The following is a 26,015-nucleotide window of genomic DNA, read 5'->3' on the forward strand; positions in this document are numbered from 1 at the left end:
GAACGTGATGTTGATGTCTGAATGCAGGGGTGCCCAAAAGATCTGTTTTATTTCTTGCAGAGCGGCACGTAATGTTTACGATGGGGCGCGCGCGTGGCCCGTTTTGTTTGCGAGTCTGCTGCACTCTTGTTTGATGCCAGTTCATTCCTGGTACAGCCCGGAACTGGGCAGGACGGAGCCTTTGTTTCGCAGTGAACGCAACCAGAACTCGCGTTGGCAGCCAGGAAAATGGCAGGTCGTTGGGCAGGCACTGAAGGGCCCACAAACCATCGCGCACCGTTTTTCTTTGCTGCAACTTCAGCGCAGTCTTTTAAAGTGATATGTACTCCACGAGTCGGTACCGTCGAGCCCGGATGTACCGAACCGGGATATTTCTTATTATTGACTATAATGAAAATGCAAGTTATCTCTTGAACATCCTGGTTAAAATTAATCCGAAAGTCTCGCTGTATATCGAACTGCAATTTCGCCGGTCGTTCGGTGTATCGAACTGCGCGCCGGACCCCTGCAAGTCTCGCTTCTCCTAATGGCACTGTTCAGTAACTTTCCGCGCACGGAGACCGGTACGCTGCGTGGCCTTGGGCACCTGTTCGCAGCGCTAGCGTTCTGAAACCACGTGATGAGCTCAACATGGCTTGAGGGTTGTCTTCGGTCTCTTTGTACTACTTTTCCACGCCACACCGCTGTTATGCAGTGAAGCCAACTTAACAAAAGCCTAGCGAAGACCCTCGCGTGGAGCGCTTCGTTACTGAAGGCGTTGTGGTAACTTGATTTTTATGAGCTATTATTCTATTTGTAGTGTACTGGTAGCATGGCTAGACATCTTATGATAAGTCCCGAATCACCGTCCACAGCAGCTTCGAGATCAAGCAGGTTAGGCATAGCAATGCCTTGCGAGCGCGGTGCGCTCCCAGCATGCCCCGGGCGACACGTCGCTGCAAGAAGCGTCACTGGCGTGGGGACAATGTATTCTCGCTCCCAGATTGCAGATTAGCATCTTTAGCGCCATTTTTATATACCGATACATCGTTAGAATTATTTTGCGATCCGCTTCGAGTTCGCTCTATCTGGGCGATCTTCAGCGTTTCGCTGTACTGGCAGGTACGTCATTTGAAAAGCACGTCACGGGATTTTCACGTGGACTGTGAACTAGCGTGCTCCTCGGCCTTTCAGTCTAAAGTTCCAGTGAATTGCAGTCTCGGATATATATATATATATATATATTCGATATCCCTTTTAAACTCACCATCGGTCTCCGGCACGCGTTTTGCATAAGCGTTTCGTTTTCCGTTGTGCTAGCTGGCTGCCGACGCGAGCGATACTCGCCGGCGCCACGGTGACAGCGCATATACGTATGCGGCCTTCGCAAAAGGGGAGACCCCGCCCGACCGGCAGCTGCCGAACAAACATTAGGACGTGCACCCCCCGCCTCCATGCGGCGCCTATTTCCCTGCCCCCCGCCTCTGTCTCGGCGCTCTTTTCATCCCCTGTGCCTTTTTCCTGTCGCCACTTTTCTTTTTATGAGCACGCTTACGTTGTTTCAAATTAGCCTCCTCTCTTCCTTCCACTGTCGCCGTTCGCATCTGGGCACCTGGTGCACCCGGCGAGCGACCGCCCCCTCCTCCTCTCATATGTATATCCCCTCGTTTTAGGATTCCTCCCCCTGTTTTCCCCCTCTTTCCACTAGTGTCTTTGACATATATAGCAACGTCCCGGCACCCCTCCCGTTCTTGACTCCCCGCCGCGGGGTCGCGGTTGCGCGTCGGTAGGTGGGAGGCCGGTTTTTTCAGCCTCCGTGATCTTCGCACTTAGCCGCGCACTCTCCGCGTGTACGCGGCAGTCCTTGTGCTGTACTAATCGTTTGTTCCTGTCCAGGCCTGTGGCCTTCCAGCTGCTTGCAGGCAGTGTGTCTCTGTGGTGGTTCGTCTTTATCTCTCTCCATGAAATTACCTGCCTCATTGCTCTGTCTCCTGCGATGGCTTTTTTTCTGACAGACGTGCATTTAAGCGTGGTGTGTGTTAAAGGCCATTGTCTTTGCCTCTCTCGTGCCATTGTCTTTGAGCGCCCGAGTGGAACGTTTTTCTTGTTCCGAATGCGTCCAAAGCTCTGTCGCAAAAGTGCTGGGAAGTGTTTTGGCGCTTTACCTTGTGTGGTAAACTGCCTTGATACAGCACACATTGGGGGTCCCTGTGACAGTGGAATGTCGCATGTGGATTGTCGCTCGAGGTTAAAATAAACCCATGGTGGCGCACTGGCTGCCACTGCAGTCAAGCAGCATAAAATATTGGATCTTAAGAGGGGCTGGAATGGCCTTGAATCTTGCTACTGGTCATTTGTTGTACGTGCCTGGCTACATATGTGTGCAGCTACTGTTTACAGCTTTCATAAATCTGCAGGATTTGCACATTTTCATATTGCGCACTAATGTCTCACTTAATAAATCCACTAGATTTTACATTTCTGCTATGTATATGGGCAAATAATGACCAAATCCTTAGTGTCCAGAGACTTTATCCAAGATTGTCATTTTGTGGACTTTGCAGGATCAAAAAAAAAACGAGGTGGGCTCTGCTGAAGTCATTTATGTCTGCCTGCTTGCAGGCTGGTGACCTTTGTGCTAAAGGCATGTCTTTTTGTGCTGTGCAGGCAATGGCCCCTCAGTCTGAGCACTGTCTTGGCAAAGACCGTGGCACACCAGATGAACGCATCCCTGAAGCTGAAGGCTGGGGGTTACACAGAAGAAGGTGCGCTGTCTCTTTCGAGCCTCTCACTTCAATCAGCAGTGCTGTCAATAGTGCAGTTATGAGATGCATATCTAGCTTCTTCTGTGTGCCTTTGCCTGAGATCTGCTGTCATTTTCAGGAAATGAGTGGGCAGTCCTTGCATTGAGGGTAGTTGTTCCCAAAAAACCCCAGGTGGTCGAAATTTCCGGAGCCCTTCACTACGGCGTCCCTCATAGTCTGAGTTGCTTCGGGACGTTAAACCCCAATAAACCAAACCTTTTGCTGCTCTTGCAGACTTGGCTGTTGGAAGACTTCGGACAGTTGCGTTGGAGGCACTGGCTGAGCAGTGCACCCTATGGAGAGAGCGGCCCGAACTGGCTCAGGAGCTGCCGCACACCCCCGCGGCATCCCTGCCTGTATCAGCTCATGGAGTTCGCAACAATCGGCGCAAGATGGAGGACCGCCACCTGGCACTACCAGACCTCAACTTTGCACTTGGTCTCCAGGTGAGATGATAGCTTAACTGGGAACAACTTATTGGTTTAGGTTAGTTGCACGTGCACTGCAGGTGCTAGTGTCACTCGCGGTCTGCCACTATTCTCCAGGATGCTGCATTTATATTCAGCTGTTGCCAATGATTCCACTTTGCAAATACAGGGCTCATTAGTGTTGCTGGTGACAGTCAAAATTCACTTTCACTTCAGAAGTCTTCCTAAACATTACTCTGATGCTCTCTGATGCTCTCTGATGACTGTTGTAACGAGTGAAGTGCTTTACTCGCAAGCATTTTTGTGTTTCACTTGCCTTCGCTGGCTTTGCTGACAGCTTTCCATGCACTGTTCCTCGTAGGAGAAGGTAACCACCTTTCAAACATGCTTCCAATGTGCAAAAACAGTTGCTGGAAGTGTCTCATTAGCGAGGTTGTCACAATGGAATTAAAAGAGGTCAAAACTTAGTTGGGGTGCAGCATAGCCAGGCCTGCCATGTCAGGAATAGGGGTATAATATAGTAGACAGTGCTGAATGGCAACAGAACAAGATAAAAGGTTCTGTTCCAAATTAGCATCGTGTTCCAGGCAATTGGCAGATGGGGCTTAGCCTAGTCCTGTCTGCATATGTGGTGCCGATAGACCTTCAGTAAGACAGTTTGATTTCTCTGCTGCCTGGATTGGCAGGCCTGCTTCAAAGCTTATGGATGTCTTGTTGCTTGCTTGAAGTACTGTTGTGGTTTTAAAGCTCATGGTTGTTTTTTACACTTGCTGCATGCAGGGACTTCCTCAGTGCAGCTACTATGCAGTCTTTGACGGCCATGCTGGCGTGGAGGCAGCTGACTATGCCACTGCGCACCTTCATCGAAACATCGCTGCCCAACCAGACTTTGTGACTGACCCAGTGAATGCCATGCGTGAAGGCTTCAAACTGACAGATCGCAACTTCCTGCAAAGATCTTCAAAAGAGGTAAAAAGCTTGGCTGCACAGTTATTTCTTTTGTTTGTGTATGTGTGGATGTAGCCATCCTGCATCTAACTTGCGGAGAAGGCTTTTGTGTAGCAAATGTGTCATGACCATGCAGTATAGGTGGCCTGTAACCATTGCAGATGTGCATGAGCTGTTCTGCAGAGTTATGGCTTTACATTTTTAGTAACTTAATTGTAATGCACAGTGCAGTGCTCTGAGATGGTGAAAATATATTTCATGTGTCTTCAGTTGCTGTTGGTTTCTGTACTTGTCTTGAACTCAAAAGTTTAGTTTAGGTATTTTGAATAAAGATTATACAAATTTTCTGTTCAAACATTAATTTTCTCTAATTGTGGCTGCCCAAAGTTTAAGGGTGGTGAGAACAGCATTGTGAAGGTTTGCACTAACAACATAACACTGCTAAATATGTTTTGCCTATCCCATGGCACTGTTCTGCACGCAGCGGTCGTAACTATCTGGAATTTGTCCCAGGGTCTCAAGAGTGGCTGCACAGCTGTGTGCTGCCTGGTGCGCGAGCAGAGACAGCTGGTTGTGGGCTGGCTGGGTGACTCTCAAGCTATCCTGGTCCGGAAGGGGGTGCCAATGCAGTTGGTCATTCCACACAAGCCTGAAAGAGAGGCAAGTTTTCTTACTGTGCATACAAAGCAACCAGACTGCTTCATTGGCAGTCAATTTACAAAACCCTAGGTCCATGTACAGTTGCTAGACATTGGCAAATGCATTATGAAGTATGTTACGTTAGAAGTGCATTTGTGGACTTTACGCATATAAGAAGTAACTGAACTGCCGTTTTGGCCACACAGAAAACAAAATTGAAGGTGAGCCGTAACTTTTCTTGGCCTGCATTACCGTACCCGTGTAATGAACCCACCGCCTCACTTTTGTTGCTGAGAATTTACTTTTTTTTTTTAGGAATTGACTTTTCTTTGCATGTTACTCAGTTTTGTGCCATCTGCAGTGCAGACTTTGGCTGCATGTTAAGATGCTGCATGCCAATAACATCACAGTGCGTTTATCTTTTGAGGAGAGCTCGGCAGGGGTGGTGCTGTCAGTGAACTCAGCACAGTGCCAAGGCGCTGTGCCCTACTGTCGGATACATCTAAAGAAACGGCAAGTACCCCTCAAAGGAGCCCGTCTAGCGGATTCTCCCCATTGACCGATCCCCTTGGGCCTGGTGGCATGAAATTGCAAGGGATGGCAGATGAATGGGAATAACCACGGCGTCATAAAAATGGGTCGGCACCATTGGCTAGAGGGCTTCCTTTGAGGGGCATGTGCTGCTTTGTTCTTGAGTTGTATCCGACTATGGTGCGCTCTTGACAGGAGCGCTGGCAACAGTGGCTTGCTCAACGCGCTGTTGCGTGCCCGGCTGCACCAGTGTACACTTAGCTGGCAAGCACTCGAGCATCGGAGGGGAGCGTAGCAGTTTAAACCAGAACGCTATAAAACATCTACACCGAGATGATATGAAGGAAGCAGGACCTTCAGACTCCCAAGCGATTTGGTGAGCTCAAGATTGGGAGCGATAACGCCTAACCCCTCACCCCACAGCTAACTGTTAAACATTTGCATTACATACTCGTGACCGTCCTGCGAGTTTTTTAAAATCTTGTAAATGGGGCAACTGCATTAAAAAAGACTGACAATAGAAGTGGACAGGACTCACGTGGTTGGTCCTGTCCATTTTTTTTGTTGTCAGTGTTTTTTAGTGCAGTTCCTCCATTTGCCAGATAAATATTCACCAACCAGCCCAGCTTGCCGCTCTTACTATAGTGAATTTCTTTAACCTTTCTTAAACACACGCCTGACCTTTAGGGGCTGACGTTAAGTATGTTCACTTTATCTTTCCACAATTGGCTGGCGCTGTCGATTACCACAAAATCGTCCGATTGGGCCGTGATGCAGCCAACAATTGACTCTAAACACTCGCGACACATGTGCAGCTGACCGCATGCTTTTGTTGATAGGTGCATGGGCAGTATGACAGGCGGGCGGGCGGGCCCATGTATATAAAGTGTTGACTCATGCAAGAAAATCTGCGGTCAAATGCTAGAGGCCAGTGTACTGTGCGATGTCTGTGCACATTAAAGTGCACCAGGTAGTCGAAATTGTCCGGAACCCTCCACTGCGGTGTTCCTCATAGCCTGAGTCGCTTTGGGATGTTAAAACCCCACAAAAACCAAACCAACGAAAGCTGTCAAATTTTTTTCCTCCCCCATAATGTGCCCTTCCCCAAATTGATGTCAACTTTTCTGGAAAAAAGTGGATACATTGCGGGAGTAAATAAGGTATATTAGCTGTGCATCCATACACCAATGGAGGAATTTCTGGTATTTTCCTCTTCCTGTCATTCCTTTTCATCGCATGAATGTTGGCAGTGGCCAACTACAGTGGTAAGTGCAGTGCCCGAGTAACTGAGCTGTGTAGCTCTCTCCCTACTTCTTATTTCTTTTCAAAACCTATCCAAACAGTGGGTAAAGTAACAGTTGTAAAACCTGCAAGCAGATTCTATTTTCAACCGAAGATGACCCAAATCTTGCAGGTATTTTTTTCTTTCAAAATGATTCAACTCTGCTGGGAAACTCCTCGTATAGGCCGGATTTTTTCTTTGCTTCACATTCCTTGCTGCACCACTGATGGACGATGTGATGACTTGCTGATTGCAGTGTTGTTTCTTCCAGGATGAAAGAAAGAGGATAGAGGAACTAGGAGGGCTCGTGCTGCTGATGGGCATCTGGAGAGTGAACGGTACTCTTGGTGTCTCGAGAGCAATCGGTGCGTAGTTTGTTGCATCCAAATATAAGAATATACATTTACTGTTTCATCACACTTCTTAAGGCTTGCTTAAATGAGTACCTAAAATGACCCAGAGTTAAACTCCATACTATTTTTGTCTCTAGTAAAAAATCGATAGCAAACTTATTGCTGTGAAAATTGCATTAAAAAATGCAGCTGTTTTCTTTCCTGTCACTCTTTTCGAACACATGTCAAGACCAAAGAACTGTTATGATTGAAACAGCGCAAGGCCGAAGACCAAAAAAAGAGAGCAGAGGAAAGGAGGAAAAGGACAACACAGCGCTGATCAGCGCTGTGTTGTCCTTTTCCTCCTTTCCTCTGCTCTCTTTTTTTGGCCTTCGGCCTTGCGCTGTTTCAATCATATCATGTACAACCAACTCGCCCATCAGCTCGTGCTTTAAAGAACTGTTGTGATCACAGTTTAGAAGTGAATATGGCAGTGTATCCTAGCCTTCGAAATCTGCGTTGTAATTTACTAGTCATGACTTAATCGCTGCTTCCTTGTGAAATTGACTGCTGGCAGCAATTGCACTTCATTTTTTTGGCCTTTTCTGTCTGGCTTATAAAAGCTCCAACTTGTAATTACAATGTGATAATTTGTAGATAATGGCAGACTTCAATTTTTCCTCAGCATACCTTTAATTCTTGATGCATACAGTGTCTATTGAATTGTGGTTGTTGCCAGTTCAGTGTTTATATCTGGTGCTTGATCAATGCAGGCATTATCAGCAATTGCACTTCATTTTTTTGGCCTTTTCTGTCTGGCTTATAAAAGCTCCAACTTGTAATTACAATGTGATAATTTGTAGATAATGGCAGACTTCAATTTTTCCTCAGCATACCTTTAATTCTTGATGCATACAGTGTCTATTGAATTGTGGTTGTTGCCAGTTCAGTGTTTATATCTGGTGCTTGATCAATGCAGGCATTATCTGCCCAGAGTTCTCATTTCTTATGGTCCTCACTAGAAGACTGTACGCTGTATTCAAGCCTACTTTGTGTTTCTTTCCGCTGACTCATTGCAGGAGATGCTGAACACAAGCCGTATGTGACAAGCGACCCAGATGTGATCAGCCTGGACCTTGATGGCACAGAGGACTTCCTTGTCTTAGGTTGTGATGGGCTCTGGGACCAGCTGAGCCCTCAGGATGTGGCTGCGAGGGTTTACCACGCAGTCCTTGACGACCCCGAGAGTGCGCCGTATGTGTCCCACACACTCGTGCAAGGAGCCAGAGACCTCGGCTCTTCCGACAACATTACAGCCGTAGTGGTCTTCCTGCGTGATCCCCGCGACTTTGATCCCTCGGTCATTGACATCACAGCAGCCTTGGCTCCAGAGAAGACTGCAGCAAGTGAACTTCCTACCCCTCCGATTGGAGACGTAAAGGAAGCATTCAGTGGCAGCGAATTCGATGCTGCCAAGTTTAACAGCAATGGATTTGGAGACCATGTGTTCAATGCTGATGCTGTGAACTCGCACATTTACGATCACGGCAATGAAAACGAAATTGTTCAGGTGGCTTCTGGTGTCGTGCGTGAAACAATCGAGACAGCTCTGCACCGGGTCAATGAGGACGTCATCACTGCGGGCCAGATTGTCGATCAAGTGCACCTTCTCCACACTGAGAAGGAAGGTAGCAAGTTTCCAGATTTGGCCGAACAGTTTCATGGTGCTGTCCCAGCCGATGATGGCCTTGAGGTCAAGTTTGACCAACCAGATGGGATGCCTCTTTCTGCCAATGGGTATGGTGATGGCGTACCAGAACAACACCATAGTGGGCGCCAGAACCCATTTGATGATGAGGGTTACGGCCACGATCTTGAAACTTCTGAGTATCTCCAGAGCTCTCCAACGAATGTCATGGCGGCCCATGAACAAGGCAGTGCTGACTGTGCTGATCATTTACCTTCTTTCTCTGAAGTCGACAACACTGGCAGCAGCCATGCTGAGCAGCTGATGCATGAGCAGACATTTTTAACTGCAACAGATGTAACACCCAAGCCTGACGATTTTAGTGTCAGCTCAGACCAGGAGTTGGACCTCGGACAGCAGTCGCCTGCCAGCCCATGTGTGGAACCGGAAAAGCCATTGCCGGCTACTCCTGAACAGCTTGATGCTGCTGAACCGGAAGTAGTGAAGGAAGTTGAACTTCCAGATGAAGGAGTTGACTTGTCGACCCTGCCCGAAGATGTCCAGGAGCTCGAAGCTGCTTCTCAAGCAAAGGAGCAGCCTGTCACACAGTCAGTTTGCCATGAGAAGGAGCTTGCTGCTGTGCTGGAAGACCAGCAGGATTTGCAGGTCCCGGAACCCTCTATCCCATCGTTAGGTTCATCAGAGGTTGCTGAGACTGAGCCTGAAATCACAACATATGACAATGTAGCACTGCATGCAGATCAGCAGGATCATCTCGATCAGCAGGATCATCTCGATCAGCAGGATCATCTCGATCAGCAGGATCATCTCGATCAGCAGCATCACCTAGATCAGCAGGATCTCCTTCATGAAGAAATCCAGCCAGTGCATGTTGAGCCTGAGTTTGCTACACACGATAATGCCGCATTGCTTGCTGAACAGAAGGAACACCTTCATGAAGATGTTCAGCCAGCACAGCTTGCCCAGCTGGAGTACCTCTCAGCTGACCGCTTCAAGGACGGTGTCAGTGATGAACCAGAGGCTTTGGCCACCAGTCTTGGCTTTGGCCAGCCCCTCAGTGTCCAGTCAGATGACCTTGTTTCAATTGACCTCAATAGCTCAGCGGTGCAGTCTTTGGCTGAAACAAGTGTGCCCCACTTTGCACATGATGAAAGTTCAACACTCATCAGTGGCCATGCTCCGGAGTCTTGCGAAGAAACTAGCACAGGATTTCATGAAAGAGATGCAGAAGATGTTGCCCTGCATCATGACCAGCCTGTAGGAGAGGCACTGGAGAGCCTTGGCACAGATGATGCTGAAGACAACTCCATGGGCGGCTCCGCAGAGTCAGTTGTAGAGAAGGTGGCTGCAGAACCTGAGCAACAGGGCAGTGCTGTCATCTTCTGCGAGCTCAAAGAAGCCCCACCCCTTGACAATCTTGAGACTGCTCTTGAAGACCAGCTGGTCAGCTTCACTGAACAACATGTTGATGGCCTTGGCTACAACATTCCCGTTGAGCAGCAAGAGCAAGGCTCAGTACTGGAAACGGAGCATTCGATATCTGATGCTGCGGATTTACCTGAGAAGGTGGAGCTGGACAACAGTCTTTCCCAGTCCTTGGTTGAGGAACCCTGTGCTATTCCGGTAGTTGCTGAAAGCCTGCCAACTTGTGAAGAAACTGTGTGCCAAGAGCCTTCCTTGCTCTCTGTAGATGCTGAACTGCAGAACGAGCTCCAAGCGTCTGGAGACACTGCTGCATCTCCAGTTGACATAAGCAAGCCCTGTGAAGAGTCGCACCAGGCTATCTCTGACACTGTTGGGGATTCGTGCCTCCACCCCCAACAGGGCCCAGTGATTGACGAACTCCTGGGGCAGAGCTCTGCTGCTCTGATGGATGTGCAGCGTGTGAGTGACAATGTGAAGGCAGCAGTTGACGAAAGTCCTGCTCCAGTGGTTGACATTGGTGCTATTCCAGAGAACATTCCAGAGGCTGATGGAGTCACAGAAGACTCGGACTCTGAAAAGGACAGTGGGTGGCGGTTTGTGAAACCTGTAGAGCCAGAAATTTCACCATCTTCCGGCGTGCTGACAAAAGAGGAGCCTGGTGCTGTTTTCAACCTTGGTGTGCATGCTGATGAGAAAACTATTCACTTGGCACCAAAGGAGGCATCGTCCCCCGAGCAGCTAGCAAGTCCTGTCCTAGATGTAGTCAGTGCCTCTGAACAAAAGGCTGACATCATTACTGATCTGGTGCCGGTCTCATTACCGGAGACAAAAGTTGAGGTTGCCACAGAGCAGAAGCCTGAGCAGAAAGTCGGCGCACCAAAAGCAGCTGCTTCTGCAAAACCCTCGCCAGCTGCTCAAAAAACCAAGCCAGCTGGCAGAGCATCCCCCGCCCTGAAACCAAAAGCATCTCCTGTTGACAAGCTGCCGTCAAAGACTGGTGCGAGGACTGAAGTCTCTGCTAAGACTGCCGCCGCCACCACCACCACCGCAAGGTCTCCAGTGAAAAAGCAGCCCATCGCTAGCAAGCCTGCATCAGCAGCTTCTACACCAAAAGCAAGTGGTACGCCAAGCACAGTGGCAAAGAAGGAAACCGGTACAACCCGTAGGTCTGAGCCCTTCAAGCCCAGAACTGCTGCTTCCCCTGTTGAGCCACCAACCAAAAAACCAGTTTCAGCATCAAGACCCACTGCCACTTCTACAAGGCCTCCCTCTGCTGCTTCTAAGCCAGTGGACAAGAATGCAATGCCACTGACAAAGACGAAAGCACCAGTGACAACCGCAACGTCCACAGTGCCTCGGACACGAGCACCTGGAACCACATCTGCACCTAAGCCAGACCCTGCAGCGGCTGAAAAGAAGCCTCCTTCCAAGCCGGCACCAGCAAAGCCAGCTCTGTCCAGGACTGCAGCCAAACCTGCTCCACCTGCAAGCAGCTCTGTGTCAAAGGTAGGGTCAAGTGCACCAGCAAGTCGCCCAGCTGCAACAACCACCAGGCCCACAGCAACGCAGAGACCCGGTAGCACCTCTACCGCTGCCAAGAAGGCTGGCCCTGCTCCTGCAAAGACAGCGATGGCCACCAGAGCCCCAGCTGCACGAGACGCAAAGCTCAGCAAGGACAGCACCAACATGCAACTGGCTGGTGCCAGGAAAGTGGATGTAACGCAAAGAACCGCGGCCAGTAAGTCTGCTGCTGGAAGCGGTGCGAAACCGGCAGCTGGAGCGAAGCCAGCGCCAACAAGCAAGTACTCTGCCGTTCGAGCTGTCCCGAAAGTTGGCGCTGCAAAGAAGGCCGCTGCCGCTGAAGAGAAAAGCAGTAGCGAGCCGGCTGCCAACCACAATGGGACACCTGAAGAGAAAGGCACCCTGGAAGAAAAGGACAACAAGGAAGCCTCTGCAGTCGAGTCTGTTACCACAAGCAATGGAAGCCATGTCGAATGTGACGAGGCCTCCGCTAAATCTGCTGCTGTTGCCGCCGATGATCTGCCTGCTGCCGCTCCTGTTGTGGATGCGTAGTTTCACTATCTGGACTTTCTACTAGTCATTCTGCTCTGTCCTGTGCTGCTTTTTTTTATTTTTTGAGATGCGCACCAGTACTTTCTACAGCTGTTCTACAACAAAGAAGATGCGCAGGAGTAAAAAATAAAAAATGCATGCATGCTTCAGGATTAGGTAAAAGGTCACTCTGAATACGGGGGAAGTCTTTGGTACACATTTGATAGGGTGCAGGTACTGGCTGCCGTTGTTGTGCCAGGAGTCTTCACATCCTTTTTATTTCCACCTATTTTAGCTAGCGTAATGCGCGTAGGCTGCCACATCCTGTTCTGAAGTTTGTAGTTTCCTCTGTCTCTCGGCTGGAAGAGAAGAGGTGTTGTGCCCCAGTGCGAGTTGTGAGTGAATACCAAAGACTGCTCAGATGCCTTGCAAGCCTTTTCAACGCTTGCAAGCCAAGCTCCCTCACAGCAGTTGTGAATTTGGGGCAGCATTTGGAATGCAGCAAGACAGCTCTCGCTTGTTGGAAGCCAGTGTTATTTATTTTTGCATCAAGTGTCCTTACAACAGATTTGGGGCTTGCCTTGTTTATGCTTGCGTGTTTGAAGACTTGAGGACTCGGCTGAAATGCAATGTGTTGATCGAAAGGAGCAAGAGGAGACGTTTTGATGCATTTACTTGGTGGCGTCAAATTTTTCCTGGTGGCTCATATATGTTGGTTTATATGCCGCGGAAAAGCAATCTTGCTGGTTTTTTATGTCTTAAGTGCTTTTTTTTCTGCTTTTACTTGCCTGTACTGTGCTGCATCCTCTACAGAAGCATTGTAGTTCTCTACGCGAAAGCTCCACAGTTTCTTTTAGTTATGTGTTCAGCTTGCATGTTTTCTATGCAACATTTATAAGTGGGGCACTTTCAAGTGTACCAACCCAATAACTATTTGATAACTTTTTCGTGGGCGAGTGTCCCTTGCCTGTCACTTGGGCAACTTCATATGTTGACTTCTGACCTATTTAAAACATGTATTGCATCTTCTTTTAGGGACCTTTTTCTTCTGCGATACTTTTTACACATACTTTGCAGAAATAAAAAAATTTTATGAATACCTGTGTTCCTATTTTTTCCTGTAGTATATCGGCATAAAGTAAAGCAGCGTTGTGGCCTGCTGCATGAGATGTGCTTACATTCCCCCATCCCGGCTTTCTAGGGACTTTCACAGTTTGGAGTTTACTAATGCCAAATTCTAGCCAGCCAACAGAATTTTGTTCATCATTAAGCTACTTAGCTAATAACCTCTCCTTGTGCACAGAGCTGCATATTGGGCTGTATGAGCTTGACTCCCATAGAAGTCCCAGATTTGCATGCCTATCCCTACCGAGAAGACTGAAGAGAAAGGAAATGGTCACTGTGTTACTTTGAAGGCTGAATAGTTGGACTGCCCTTTTAAGTTTTTTTTTGTTCCTGCTACTGCAGAAATGAGCTTTGTCCAGAGGGCTGCTTAAATTTAATGAACACAAACTGGACAGGAGTTGGTGGCATGTGCCTGCCTAGTTACTTAAGGAAGGTGGCGGGTCTCCAATGCACCATTCCAGCCATATGCCATTCAAAAATAGGAGTGGCATTGGTTTCTGAGGCTCGAAAGCTATAGCACAGAACAGAATCCCAATATCCGGTTTTGCCTTCTTGCTCTAATTGCAGCTTCCTACATTTTGGCTCTTAAGTCATTTTAATATCCAACATAAAAGGCAATACACACACTCGCAGTTGACTAAATTATTTGTGCGCTGTTAATTCAAAAGGCATGAAGGTTACTTTGAGCGAGGAGAAATGAAGTCTATGGGAAGACCTTATGGGAATGAAGTTTTGAATCAATAGCTTCACACTGCAAGGTAAAGCTGGGTATTGCCTTGTGTGCAACACACACAGCCTGCCAACCAGATGAGCAAACTGCCCACCGTGGCAGGCGGTATTTAATTCAATGACTGGTTGCCCGGGAACAGCTACCTGAGTTGCACAAGGCCCACCACTGGGAGCACCTGCAATGCGCCTGGAGGGGTATGACAACTCCCAAGGATATGAATGTAAAATAGAGAATGACCTTCTGCATATATGGGAATTCACCGATCATACCCTTAAGTAGGAGCTTCAGTGTGACCTACATTTTTTATTGTTCCTATCTATTCTAATAAACTTTAGGTGGCGCTGCTTAACCGGAAATAAAGAAGGGAAAAATGATCAGCGTCCTGGCTGTGCCACCACCAGTTTCTAAGGGTACGCTCTCAACATGTATCCATCCGTCAATGTTGGTATACCTTCAAGAAAACCGATTTGCGTAAAGTGGTATGTATTACCTTTCGGTGCTGAAAGATAGGGTGCAAATGGCACCTAAATGCATCTTTCTGCTTGCAGTCAAGCCCTCCAGTGCAATGCGCACTCTCTCTGCAAGAGTTTTCTTCCAGAGAATGCTCCTCTCCTGGTACTGTGAACTGGCAGAAATCTACACGGCTGTGCTTGCAATTGGCTAAACTGTGCCACAAACTTCAAGCTATGTTTTTGATTGTACACTCCACTCTGCTAGTAAAAGAAGCCTAGCCATTTCTGCGATGGATTCCTTTTCACTGATGGAACATAAGCCTTCTTTGAGCAAATTAAGCCTTGGAGGATGACTAGCGATTAAAAGAAAATGCCCTATTTACTTCCGCAATTTGCGCACATCTTTTCTTTAAGGCTCTGAAAAAGGGGTACACAAATTACATGAAAATTTAGAGAACACGTCCTAAAAAACTCGCACCCCTCACTGGCCAAAATAAAGGCTCCAAATATGAGAGGTATACCACATCCCCCGCACCGCCCCACTTTATGCAGTTCTCCGTGGGAAGGCATGATGGCGCGTGCACAGCTCAAAGCAAAAAACGTGCAACGTAACAGTTGCGAAGCCAGCAGTCGGAGGCAAATGGCGATACCAGGCAATAAAACAGTGCCCTCGCGTGCGGCCCGGTGTCTAGCAGCACACAAAACAGCTCGGATTCCAGCGCGTGCGGGGGAACTGTTCGTCCCGGAAAGCGACCGCCAGCGCAAGCGACGCAATTCGTCCCCTTGCCACTCTCATTTTCACAGCTGCACTCAGCAACGTGGCCGCACAGATCTTTCCTAGCCTGCCTTGAGTGCACCTGTGTGCATGCTGATGGTCTGACACAGCAGGTAATGCAAACTGTGTGAGTAGAAGTTTTTTTATAAACCCGGGTAGTAATAAATAAGTAGTGCGCAGACTACACGAGTAAATGCGGTACAAGAGAATGGTCAGAGAACATGTCAGGGGAAGCACAAAATTGTCTCCATGACCAAAACAAACCTAAAGTGAAATCTTGAGTTTTCTATGGTGGAAATTTGAAGCAGGACAGGGAAAACTGTGTACAAGCGGAACATGAACGAGTGTGCGCTGGCTGTCTACCTGGAAGTTTCCTTGTCAAACCGACATCACACAGTACACGGGCCTCTAGAATTTCGCCTCCAATTTGATGTGGATCAAGAACTTTCTTAGTGCTTCCTATACACATTAGCATTAAACAGTGCACCACAGGCGAGATTATCACAGGTCTATTCAGAAAATCAAAATGGTAAAAAAAAAAACCCTGCACACTTCATCTTCATGCAAGCAAGGGGGAAGCCACAAAACTTGCTTGCTTCAGGCACTTGCTTCAGGCACTTGCTTCCGGCACTGAAATGCTACTTCACTTCTTACAGGCATGCTTTCTGATGTACACATATTTAAAGCAACCATTATTAGGTCTCCAACTGAAGTGTGCAGAATTTTCGCCTAGTGTGTTATGAGACTGGATTAGAAAGCCTCGTTTCACTGCAACAGGAGCAAGATGAATAGTAGCCAACTGTTCAACTGCGCTGGGTAAGTTGGCGACCTGCTCTGTCATTGAAACGCCATGCACAAACTAACTGCAAGCAACAAAGTCAATTCATGTAAGAAACCAAAATTTATTTTTCTAGTTTTTCAGAAACATTTACAGTGTGTTGAATGCTGCACATAAGGTAACGGGATTGTTTTAACAAGGACAGCAGTTTGTGCTCACACTGACTGTTGTGAGGCTTGTGACATTTTCCACCAGAGGTAACATTTTGAGACCCGCCACACAATGGCTCTCCATTATGATACAACAACCAGCCCCTAATCGCACACACATACCTAAAAAAACTTGTAATTGAGCAGGGCATCTCATAAACGTTGTATAAGTTTCTGTTCCCTCAAGCAGGAAGTTCCTTGTAAAAGATTCAATGAATTCTCCACTCACACGTGAAAACAAAGACAATCGCACAGACAGCCAGGCACTCGGATTTCATTTTCAACTCCAATTTCTTTGATTGGAAAAGTATGTGAACATGCGACGAAATCCATGAAGTGAACTGCAAAAAATTTCATTCAATAAAAAGCTCTCAGTACAAACTTCACATGGCACACAAAAGTTTGGGTAGTGGTAGCGTGAAGGTGGCTTGAAACTATGCAGGGCACTGTCAACACATCACTGGTAAATCACTCCAGTTGGGGCATGCTTTGAAATCCGCTTGAAGCACTGGACACACTGCTGCCTTTCTTCCGACTGAATAAGGGGCGCAGCACGTCCAACACGCGGTTTTTGTTCCCTGCCGTTTTGGTGACGCCAGCCTGACTGACTCCCACGGGAGTCATTGGCTCCACGGGCCGTGGCTTCTTCTCAGGTTTCGGACGCGGCGACGGGACAAACACTGAGTCGCTGCACCGGACGGATGCAATAAGCTTATTCCAACCCCACTCGGCTACCGTGTCATCACAGAGGCTGATCTTGGAGATCATGCATGTCGTGCCATCCAGCTTACACGGCTTGATGATGACGGGAATTAACTTTTGTTGCATTTTCTCTGCACAGGAAAAACAATGGAACTGCGCGTGAACAAATGTGAAGGTTGCACACACTTCCTCATTTGATAAATTTCAAGTAACATGAAATTCAGTGTCTTAAGGGGTCCTAAAACGCTTCTGCCAGCACTTTGCTGCATTTCTTTCAGCCTCAAGCCATTTTTCACGGTTCCTGTGGCACCTTGATGGCGTCTATTTCTGTTACATTAGTGAAAATAAAATGCCTCTAAATTGTCCAGAAATGACACTGGTTTCGGCTAGACGGCTGCTGACATCAATGCAACATAAAAGAGCACAAATACAAACAATGCTGGGATGAGCAAAAGCACTGAAAAATAAAATGTCCCTGCTTGTACCACCAGGTACAACAGACTCAAACAACCGTGACAGGAAGAAATGCAGACAACAAAACAGGCGCTGTAACCTTAGTGCTTGTTGTGTCTTCTGTTTCTTCCTGCCACGATCAACTGTGTTCCAGCTGATTTTATGTCCTTCATAAGCAGTGTTTACTTGTAATCCAGGACAACTTTCTCAGGCAATGGAGCAGAAAGTATGGAGCCGAAACAGGCCCTTCCCTCCTGCCCAGCAGAATAAAATCCCCAGAGGAAAATTGAAAACTGGTTCTTGAGGAAAGGAAATGGCGCAGTAACTTTCTCACTTCTCAGTGGACATCCAAACCGCACCATAAGGGAAGGGATAAAGCAGGGAAAGAAGAAAGGGAGAAAGAGGTGCCATAGTGAAGGGCTCTGGAATAATTTCGACCACCTGGGGATCTTCAACTAGCACGATATCGCACAGCACATGGGCGCCTTTTGCATTTTGCATCCATCGAAACACGGCCACCGCGGCCAGGTTATTAGTTTTTTCTTAAGACACAGTACATCGTCATTGCATATTTCTGACAGACCTGCAAACTTTAAAAGTTACAGGGTCATGAAAAATGCAGTTTCTTTGATTACAATAACATGTTAGGCGTGTCCAGTTTCAAGAAGCTTCCATAGCTGGTGTTAGCTGCTCCAGCCACAGAGCAAAAAACCAAGAATCAGGCAGCATGCAGAGTGGCCATCATGCGGCGGCCGAACTATTGGTGGAGTGACATGGTAACAAAGCCTTCGCCCCTGTACCTTTCCTTTCATTGCCAGGAAAAGTTGTTGTCGAATATAGCCACAAATATACCCATCAACAGCCTTATTCAAAATGATGGGCTTTGGTCCTGTCAGTATGAAGTGCATTAAAAATGCTCCCCTTAATTCACACTTCGTGAAATTCAAACTAATCCTCAGACCCCTTCAAGTTCGCATTATTGAGAGTTGCCTGTATTTTAACACCTTCATTGCGGCATGGGTCACCGGTGGGTCATGTCTTGCATTCATACTGTGCTACAATGAATACTGTGTAGTGCGATGAAGTCGGGGGACAGCTCACATTTTTCAGAGAGCCAGCAAAAAGAACACATGCCAAGTCGCTACTGCTTTTTTTTTGGTAGTTCCAAGAAGTTGGCTTCGCCTAGGCTCCCACCGCATTTTCCCCTGGGCATTGCTGCAACGCACCCTACAAAATTAAAGGTGACCCAGAGGTGGGCCACGAAGCATAGGGAATGGGGTCCGAAAACTGCTGCCGCAGTGAACGTGTTAAGCTCGCAACAGATGTGTTAGCATCTCACAGGAATTTGAATGCTCTGAACTCGGCACCTAAAAAGATAATGTCCCTGATGCTCATAGTGCTTGACTCACCAAGGTTTATGCTTTCAATTAACCTCTTCTGCACAACGCACTCTTCTGATTGCAGAAATTCTGGAGAAAATACAATGATGGTTTTCCTGCACCTGAAGGAATAAAATAAATTGAAGAATGAAAATCAAATCCAATTGGTAACAAACACAACTGGAACAAATCAGCCAAACAAAACCAATTATATTGTGCAAGTAGAACTGAAGAACGTGGCAGCAATGAATGTGAACGGGCTGCTTTCAAGTCTTGTAATTTCAATTCACATGCAAATTGTTTTATCGATCACAATTATCAACTTTTGTGAAATGACAGTGCATCATTGAAACCAGTAAAATACTAGGAATAAAGTGGTGTTAGTTGAGCTGCATTCACAAACTCTTCAAGCTGGAACTGGCAGTGGTCGACACCAGTACTTCTTGCAAGCGATTTGCGCATGGTTGATGCTACATTTACGAATAATTCTGCTAAAGCTGGCAACCATGTACCTGCCATGAAGACTTACACTCGCACAATGCATCTACAATGTCCCCACAGTACTGGCCACAGAAAGGAAATTTAAGAATGTCAGAGCACGAACTTCAGTCCGCTAACCGAAGTTTCGACAAGAGGACTTGTCTTCAAATGGGCAAGTGCAGTCATCATTGGCAGGGGTTGAAAGGGGCCTTGCCTCCGAGCAGGCAGGAAAGACTAGTGAGGAGGGAGAGGGCGTGGAGTCCAGAGGATTGCGAGGTGACAAACGTGAACTTGAAAAGGGCGTTGTAATGGAATGGATGCTGCGACAGGTGGTATGGGAAGAGGAAGTTGGGTTGACCTTCATATCACCTCTTTCTCATTTCTTTCATCTTTTTTTTCCTTTTCATTTTGATCTACTTCTACCTTCTACTCAGCACCCACTGCTATCACTTTTTAGTGACCCTTTTCTTCCCCACTCTGCCCATCCACACTTTTTATTTCTTCTGGCATTCTCTGAAATGAAACCAATCCTTAATAAGGGAGTAATTACTCTGACATCCACCCGAGCGCTGCCATTCGGCTACAAAAGAAAGCTATACAGCTTTCTCAGAAACTTCGTAGTCAAAGAAAAATTCGTGCTGGTCCAGGGCTCGAACCCAGGACCACCGCTTCACTGGAGCAATCGCTCTACCAACTGAGCTAACCGGGATGGCAAGCTTACGGTAGGGCAAGAGCGAATTGATCAATAACTCGAAGTGGGAACTCTGTTAGTCAAATGTTTAGGGGAATCCCCCAAGGTGGAGTAGATTTGTAATAAGGGAGTAATTACTCATTGACATCCACCCGAGCACTGCCATACGGCTACAAAGGAAAGCTATACAGCTTTCTCAGAATCTCTGTCCCGTTCTTGTGTGGTGTGTGAGCTGTCCGCTGTGTATCTTTTTGTCAGCCGTTTTCAGGTCAACCCAACTTCCCTTTTTCCATGAGAGTCGTCGCAGCTTCTATGACTGGAGAACATCTTTTTTCTAGTTCTTTCTATCGCCCTCTCCATTGGACGCTTTAACCTCCCTCGCTAGTCTTTCCTCTTCACTTTTCGTCCTGAGCAGGAAGGCCGTACTTAATTCCTGCCCTCACTTGCCCAGATGAAGACAAGTTCCTCTGTTACAACTTTGGCTAGCAGACTGAGGCTCCCCCTTTTGACTTTAGTTGATTTTGTTTTGTATTGTCATGTATCCCATCTTCCTAACTTCTGGTAGTGATTTAACCCCAACAAACCAGACAGATCTTCATAAATTTGCTACATGAAAAGAAACTTCTACTAGCAAGCCTTTTGAAACAATCAATAAGAATTTTGAGAATTACGACAGCAGAAAACCTTTCTTCTTTCCTCACGAAAAAAGACTTACTTGTAACCTGACTACATCTGAGTGTATGTGAAGCTCTGTAAGAAACACAACTGTAACTAGTAGTACTTACATGCACTACGACATGAAAAGTGTGATGGCAGAAAGAACAAACAATAGAACAGAAGTGATAACAATGCAAATGACGATTCACATCAGCTCTCTAACTGAATGCCAGATGTCCAATTGACAGGTACATAGGGGTGCTGATAAGTCGAGCTTTGCTTTCATCTGAATGAGCAATGACAACTTTAAATGTTTCTCTAGAAAACCTATCATCTTAGAAAAATCTGGGCCTAATTTCATCCCGCTAAACCAGATTTTTCTATTTTTTTTTTTTTGGCAATGAACTGAAGTAGTTGGCAATCACAACAGGCTCCACGCCAAAGGGGTGCCTGGTGTAATGAATTTTTTATCAGCAGCAGACCTAAAGAAAAAGCCCTTATCAGCAGGCATGTCGCTCGGCTCGTTTTAATGTTTCGTGCTTTAGCTCGCCAAAATGCCGCAGTTTCCCGTTGCTCCGGCACCCACCCTGTGGAGCATACTACTTTTGTCCTCGATAGTACCTTCGATGAATACGTTGAAGAACTGGCAAGTTTCATTCCTGTACTGCCAATTTTTCTCAGTAAAGCTTAAGACTTGTCAGCACCCCCTCATACATTACACCTCTGTTAACAAGAAAAATTAAAAGGTTCAAGCTCTGGTAGCTCGGAATGCAATGAACCACTCTTCATTGCACACTAAACATGCTAAGAAATATGACTACTCAATGCAGACATCTGCAAATAAGTGTCACAATGTTCAAATGATCTATCTTACCGTGCTAAAACTTGGATTATCAAGAGATGCGATGAATTCTGAACGCACATTTACCCATTGCAAGTTCATTTGTGTAAAATATTGTTCTCTATAAACACATAAAGCCTAAGCCAGCTCACACAAAAGCCTATTTACCAGTTCTTCATGAGTTCATAGAATGTGGAGTACTGAAGTACGCCCGCCTTTAGGTCCCTGTTGGGTAAGAAGAGGCGGAAGCCTTCGGATTCCAGTCGGTAAACCAGCTCCTCAACAGCTGGCCAGTCCTCCGAAGTGTAGCAGACAAATGCATCATATATGGGTATCCCTGGGTTTGAAGTTTACAGGTGTTAGAGCCATAACATGTTCAGTGGGGACATTGACAAACTTTGCCCACTTATACAATAGCTTTACTTACTCACTGATGACCTGGTCATGGACTTCTGGGTGACACCTGGAAATCAAATTTTGAGCAAGTTATGCCTCATTTTCCTTGGTAAACAAATGATAGCAAAAAGCAAAAACCATGTTTAACAGAACAACATCGAACAACCTAGTATATTTTTAGTAAACTGAAAACTACAGTGACAATTAAAACACGCAGAGAACAAAGTTAAATGGTTTCTTCAACTAGCGGCGCTGCTCTCCCAAGAAATATCCAACTGAGAAAAGCTCATTTTTTTGTTTCACAAGAGTAGTCAATAAAACACGAAAGCGCAGTAATCATTGAATCAAGCATAATACCGTAACGAAAGCACTAACAAGATGCAAAACAACATCTAATTTCTGATATTAAATCAACATGAAAGGAAATTTCAAGTTAAAGTTCCCATAATAATATATAATACTCTAAATGATATACAGCTAAAAAAGCATAAAAATATCTGTCCCCAAACCTGAACGTTCACCTGACTGTTTTTTTCGGTAGAATTCGATGTCTTGCCCTGAAAAGAGCCATGAGATAACAACACTAATTAACATCATGAAAACAAGCTATCCAGGCACTTTTAGTAAAATCCGAAGCTCCAAAAAGCAACGCAAGTTCACTCAACCAAGAATGGGTTCAAGGATTCTTGTAGGCTACCCCTACAAAACATATGTTGTCCACAGTTCCAGCAACCATTCTTAATTAAGCAATACCTAAATTAACCATTTGCGGCAAGGCATCTACAATCGTCCACGCGAATTTTAAAATCTTTTTCAAACTGTCTAGCACAGTTTTCACGGAGTCAGTGATGCTAATTGCATTTCAAATCACTGCTGGAAAGAATAGCAGGAATTATTCACGTCTAGAAAAATGAATTGCTTTTCCAAAACAAGAAATAAAAATGCACGTCACAAAGCCTTACGGTGCACTTACAGAGTGCTGTTTGGTGCTGTAATTTTTTTTCTCTCATGCGAAGTATTGTTTTACTAAAGGACACTGAAACCGAGTCTTCGTTGCGGAAGTAGCTTCGGATGATAAAAAAAAATAATTAATTGGGCATAAATGTGTTTTTCTGAAGAATGGAACTGTTATTCCATGAGCATAGAAGTGTGCACCGTGCGTGATTTCCCAAAGTTTCTGAGCCATTCAAGTTATTTTTGCGAAACAGGGAATCCCAAGCATGCATAAATTTTAAATTCTTTTTCCATAGTAGAACATGATAGATGTCAGAAAAGGTTAAAGGAGTATAGACACCTAACTTTTGGGTGCATGTTTTCTTCTCTGTAATGAGGCGTAGGGCATTATTATACATGAATTACCCTGCGGTACTCTCCTACGGCTGCTAAATAGTTTATAATCAAAATTTCTTTCTCGTGCTGTTTTGGTTTCGGTTTCAACAACTGAACGATGGCTGTGACATCAAAGAGAGGTAATAGGTCACGTGAGGCATGAAAAACTGAAATACAATCGGTGCTTCTGCATTCACTATCATTCCAGCTCTTGAGGAAGGCTGGCCTCAGTACTGTAGTGAATTAAAATGATGAAGCAGCGATTATATGGCAGTTTTTCCATGCCTCACATGACCTCCTACCTCTCTTTGACGTCACAGCCATCGTTCAGTTGTTGAACGATGGCTGTGACGATCAAGAGTCACTTGAAAAGACTGGAATTTCAGCACAGTCAGCCCAGACTGTAACCAAACACATGCCAGAACATATAAGGAGAAATTCTTTTTGCAGTTTTCTTGACTCCTATAACTTAATTACTTTGAATATTTTTGTCTGCCCCAAGCCACACAGTGATGCTAATGCAGGTAAACCTACCAATCCCAATTTTACCGCAAGCCCTTGCAGCTGCACAAAATCGTACAACTCGTATTTACATTACAGTTGCTCCTCAACAACCATAATTTCTTCCAATGAAGGTAAACATTAAATCTTTCAATATTTACTTACGCTGTTAATATTTTGTTTTCAGCCTATTCTGTGATAATCACAGTGCTGATCTAGTTTAGAAGGGTCACCTATTGTTTCCGCTTATGTTTTTGTCATTTTACGGTAGCATTCACTTCAACTTTGATGTTTCCCCTGTTGCTCAACAATAACTTTCCTTCTATAGCTGTACTAGCAAGGACAGAAATTACCTTCCTGATGCTTCCACCAATTCTTCCACATTTAAGAACAGCAATGCCAAAATTTCCTGTCAGCACTCACCTGTGAAAGGCTTTAAGGATATAAAAATGAGCAAGCATAAAAAAATAAGTAAGTGCACAAAATGATGCCAGCATTTGTCTCTTACGAAGCTCTGCGCTGGTATCGTCGAGAACATCGTATCTCTCCAGGCACATCAGGTGCTGCACAAGCCGTCCAACAGTTGCCGTATGCTGGCTTGATCGCATCTCCCACTGGTCCAGAAGAGATGCCGTAGGGCTCTTCCCTTGCTCCCTCAGGAGCTCCACCTCATCACTGCTGAACCGTGCCAATAACGCCAACCCTCGCCAATCCCGATGGCCTGACGGTCCTAGAAGCAGCTGAGGTACGTCCAGGCGCATGGCAAGTATGGACCGGCACTTGAGGCCCACTGCACTTAACGGGACATCCTGGCAGCTGTCTGGTGTCAGCTCTGTGGCATCTTGCCCCGTGAGCCTTGGGTAAGCCATGATTGGCCTGTCAGGCATCAACGCAGCGATGTGAATGGCACCCCTCTAACAGAAAAACATGATGCTGAGCCAATTTTGTGGCAACATCTGCCTTATGTATAGCCCACTCTGTTGACTATGTAATAGTGCCCCTGAAAAAGAAAAGGAGAGGGTGTACACACATCCACCAAGTATGCCTCAGATAAAACAGCGAGAACTATAGTAAGCCAATGCATCAAAGCATTTATCTCACTTGCTCAAAGTGTTTATGCACCTATTTATATGGTTTTGCTATGCACTCATATCATATATGGGCAATGATGAGGCATCCTAACGAAATTGAAGTGAACAACGAACACACGCGATACTATGAGACGTTTCTCTGTGAAAACACCTGAGCAGTATGATTAGACACTGTGAGGTACCTCATTTATTTACGCCCTAATATTTCACTTCATAAAACAAAACTAATGCGAGCAACGTACATGACGCTTTTCCCCGAGAAGATACCTGAGCACTACGGATAGACACAGTGAGCCCGCCCTGGCCGCACGAGCTCGACTTAGTGGTGCGTGACCTAGTTGTGCTGGGTAAATCCTGGGTAAATCCTTCAGTAAGCCGGATGTTCCTCAACAGCCGCAGCAATGAACAGCTGGCTCATAGGCCAGTTCTGTGAAACAGCTGACAATAATTTTTACATCACAGTAGCCTTAAAGGCTAAATCACTAAGGAATCTCACTGTCAATGCGTCCCATGAGCATACTGCTGCTCGAAACTCTGCCTGCTGCTCGATTTGGTTTAACCAGAGTTAAAAGCGGTAAACTCAACCGATAGAACCAATTGCTGCTCAAAGTGCTCGGCCCGTGCGGAAACATAACAGACTGCCAATGCCGCGTAGACAAGAATGTGTGCACATAGCGGTTCACAACTTATCGCTATGCACAAAACTGACAGTGAACACGGGCCGTCCCAAAACGGAAGGCGCGATGCGCTCTTTGACCAATCGATGTGTACGGCACAAGTAGAAAAGTAATCGATAGGTAGTTACAAAACAGCGCATACCTGGTGTCAGTGGAAGTAAACGCTCATGGAACCGCTACAGCTTCATTAAAAAAAACGTGGAAATCACCGAACGAACTTATGAGAAAAGAAGCAACAGGTGCCCAACTGCGCGACAACGATGCGGAAATTCCGTCACTTGTCTCAGTTCGACAGAGCTCAGACTATACCAGTTGGGAAACCCCACTTCAAAAAGAATGACTAATCTCGGTCGCCATTTTCTGGGGCTTACAGATGTCTGCGCCGTCTGGAAGTGGTCAATAAAAGCTTTCGTATGGTGTCTTCGGCTGACACGCACTGCCTCCGTGCCGGTGAGCAGGAAGTGACGTCAAATACTACACGAGTGGCACGTCTTCTTGCACATCAGCTGAATGTGCGAAACACTCGCAGAGTGCCGTTTCTCTTTCTGCCGTCTGTTAACCGAGGCCTCCGAGACCTGCGATGATCTCAGAGGCTATTCCTACGAGCGGCCGACGCCAACG

At 46.3% G+C, this 26,015-nt stretch overlaps 2 protein-coding genes across 6 annotated transcripts in view; one reads left to right on the forward strand and one right to left on the reverse strand.

Annotated features, from left to right (window-relative positions):
* Positions 1 to 13,225, forward strand: part of LOC149364734 (uncharacterized) — a 92,540-nt gene extending 79,315 nt beyond the window's left edge. The window contains exons 2-8 of one of the 3 annotated variants that reach the window (XM_089574666.1): positions 2,647 to 2,744; positions 3,018 to 3,229; positions 3,992 to 4,180; positions 4,673 to 4,819; positions 6,883 to 6,976; positions 8,023 to 9,440; positions 9,477 to 13,225. In XM_089574666.1, the coding sequence (XP_089430792.1) occupies positions 2,647 to 2,744; positions 3,018 to 3,229; positions 3,992 to 4,180; positions 4,673 to 4,819; positions 6,883 to 6,976; positions 8,023 to 9,440; positions 9,477 to 12,149 (4,831 nt within the window). In that variant the 3' untranslated portion in view covers positions 12,150 to 13,225. Of the gene's footprint in view, positions 1 to 2,646; positions 2,745 to 3,017; positions 3,230 to 3,991; positions 4,181 to 4,672; positions 4,820 to 6,882; positions 6,977 to 8,022 lie in introns of all 3 variants that reach the window. The other 2 variants (XM_089574665.1, XM_089574667.1) reach the window with 2 other exon arrangements.
* A 2,867-nt stretch (positions 13,226 to 16,092) lies between these two features.
* On the reverse strand, positions 16,093 to 25,688 carry LOC149364736 (myeloid differentiation primary response protein MyD88-like). Of its 3 annotated transcripts, none has more exons than XM_089574670.1 (7): positions 25,537 to 25,688; positions 24,135 to 24,626; positions 22,318 to 22,353; positions 21,828 to 21,863; positions 21,569 to 21,737; positions 18,762 to 18,853; positions 16,093 to 17,030 (listed from the first exon to the last, which is right to left on the reverse strand). In XM_089574670.1, exons 2-7 carry the CDS (start codon positions 24,511 to 24,513, stop codon positions 16,666 to 16,668), a joined length of 1,077 nt encoding a protein of 358 aa, XP_089430796.1. In that variant the 5' UTR covers positions 24,514 to 24,626; positions 25,537 to 25,688; the 3' UTR covers positions 16,093 to 16,665. The 3 variants fall into 3 exon arrangements, with proteins under 3 accessions (XP_089430796.1, XP_089430795.1, XP_089430797.1); XM_089574669.1 differs by having other exon boundaries at positions 22,306 to 22,353; XM_089574671.1 differs by having other exon boundaries at positions 22,306 to 22,353; positions 24,135 to 24,502; positions 25,537 to 25,687.
* Between the last annotated feature and the right edge of the window lie 327 nt (positions 25,689 to 26,015).

This window comes from Amblyomma mixtum, chromosome 2 (assembly GCF_055824585.1).
Source record: "Amblyomma mixtum isolate Tamu chromosome 2, ASM5582458v1, whole genome shotgun sequence".
NCBI classification, from domain to species: domain Eukaryota; kingdom Metazoa; phylum Arthropoda; class Arachnida; order Ixodida; family Ixodidae; genus Amblyomma; species Amblyomma mixtum.